At 63.6% G+C, this 1953-nt stretch overlaps 1 protein-coding gene across 1 annotated transcript in view; it reads left to right on the top strand.

Annotated features, from left to right (window-relative positions):
• The window catches only part of NLGN3 (neuroligin 3), a gene marked incomplete at its 5' end in the record, with an annotated part of 8097 nt that extends 6638 nt beyond the window's left edge, over positions 1 to 1459 (top strand). The window contains 3 exons of the mRNA XM_009574844.1: positions 1 to 105; positions 528 to 594; positions 689 to 1459. The exon at positions 1 to 105 is cut by the window's left edge and continues 721 nt beyond it. Of these exons, the coding sequence (XP_009573139.1) occupies positions 1 to 105; positions 528 to 594; positions 689 to 1459 (943 nt within the window). The remainder of the gene's footprint in view (positions 106 to 527; positions 595 to 688) is intronic.
• Positions 1460 to 1953: the final 494 nt, after the last annotated feature.

Raw genomic sequence — 1953 nt, 5'->3', positions numbered from 1 at the left:
CCCCAGTGTTGGCCACACAGACCGCCTTCCCTGCAACTTCTCCAAGAACGACATCATGCTCAGTGCTGTGGTGATGACCTACTGGACCAACTTTGCCAAGACAGGGTGAGTGGGGATGGGTGCTGTGCCTGGGAGGGGGTCTGCACTCAGTGCAGCTGCACTCCTTGGGACCATGCTGTGGGAGGGGAGTGTCATGCCTGGTGTGGGACACTAAGCCCCCCGTGCTCAGAGGTCTGTGTGCTGCACCTTCACTGGGGTCAGGACATCAACCACACAGCAAGAAGCTGAGAGCATGGCCAGCCCCCAGGACTGGGGCGCAGAGGTGGGGAGGTTGGTTGGCCGTGGTTATTATGGGTGAGACTTGACCCAGGGCTGGGGTGCTGCCCAGCCATGCAGGACCTTTCACCAGCCCACCCTGTGCCACCACTGGCAAGGTACCCCCCCAGCCTCCATCTCTGCGTCCAGCACTCCCTCCTCTCCTCTCCGGCTTTTACTGGTGCTAGCTCTATTTTGCCTGTGTTTTTCAGGGACCCCAACAAGCCAGTCCCCCAGGACACCAAGTTCATCCATACCAAGGCCAACCGGTTTGAGGAGGTGGCCTGGTCCAAGTACAACCCCCGCGACCCCCAAAAAGCCAGTCCCCCAGGACACCAAGTTCATCCATACCAAGGCCAACCGGTTTGAGGAGGTGGCCTGGTCCAAGTACAACCCCCGCGACCAGCTGTACCTGCACATCGGGCTGAAGCCACGGGTACGCGACCACTATCGGGCCACCAAGGTGGCTTTCTGGAAGCACCTGGTCCCCCATCTGTACAACCTGCATGATATGTTCCACTACACCTCCACCACCACCAAAGTGCCACCGCCTGACACCACACAGAACTCCCACATCACCCGCCGGCCCAACGGCAAGATCTGGACCACCAAGCGCCCCGCCATCTCGCCTGCCTACAACAGCGAGAACGGGAAGGAGAAGTGGAGCCCGGAGCAGGAGGCGGGAACCCTGCTCGAGAGCCCCCGCGACTACTCCACTGAGCTGAGTGTCACCATTGCCGTGGGTGCCTCCCTCCTCTTCCTCAACGTGCTGGCCTTTGCTGCCCTCTACTACCGCAAGGACAAGCGCCGGCAGGACACACACCCACAGCCCAGCCCCCAGCGTGGCGCTGCCAACGACATCGCCCACGGCCCCGATGAGGAGATGCCCTCCTTGCAGGTGAGCCAGGGGCACCATGAGTGCGAGGCTGTGCCGCCCCACGACGCCCTGCGCCTGGCCACTCTGCCTGACTACACCCTCACCTTGCGCCGCTCTCCAGACGACATCCCGCTCATGACCCCCAACACCATCACCATGATCCCCAACTCGTTGGTGGGGCTGCAGACCCTGCACCCCTACAACACTTTCACTGCTGGCTTCAACAGCACGGGGCTCCCGCACTCACACTCCACCACCAGGGTATAGCTGCCTCCCACCAGCGCACACGCATGCACGCTCGCACACGCACACAGCAGACACTGGCAGAGGGACCAGCGGGGTCGACGGAGCCCCTGGACGGAGGGGTAGTGCCCACGGACAGTGCGGCACTGAGCCTGGAGACCTGCAGGGTCCTGGCACAGCTGGATGCCCTGCTCTCCCCCCGGCGCTTTCTTTCATTCCTATCTAACTTTTGAGAAGTGCTTTGACTCTCCCAGCTCCCAGCCAGAGGGCCCCATGGGTCGCTCCGTGGTGCTGGTGGGGTGCAGGGGGGCCCCTGCACCCACGCACTGGCACAGGCGGGCAGGGGGGACCCCACTGGCAGTGGCCACAGGGCTCCCCGCACTGGAGCCCACTGTGCCTCCCCGCGGGGCGATCGCATCCCCAGCACTCCGCGCACTGAGCACCCCAGAACTGACGAGGAGCGGGGCCGGGCATCCCTCTTGGCCAGTGCTCGGGCACCCCGAGGCAGCTTGGTATCC

The sequence above is a fragment of the Fulmarus glacialis genome, unplaced genomic scaffold (assembly GCF_000690835.1).
Source record: "Fulmarus glacialis isolate BGI_N327 unplaced genomic scaffold, ASM69083v1 scaffold27403, whole genome shotgun sequence".
In the NCBI taxonomy this organism is placed as follows: Eukaryota; Metazoa; Chordata; class Aves; order Procellariiformes; family Procellariidae; genus Fulmarus; species Fulmarus glacialis.
The sequence above is the reverse complement of the archived record's forward strand: the minus strand, read 5'-3'. Positions and strand labels throughout refer to the sequence as shown.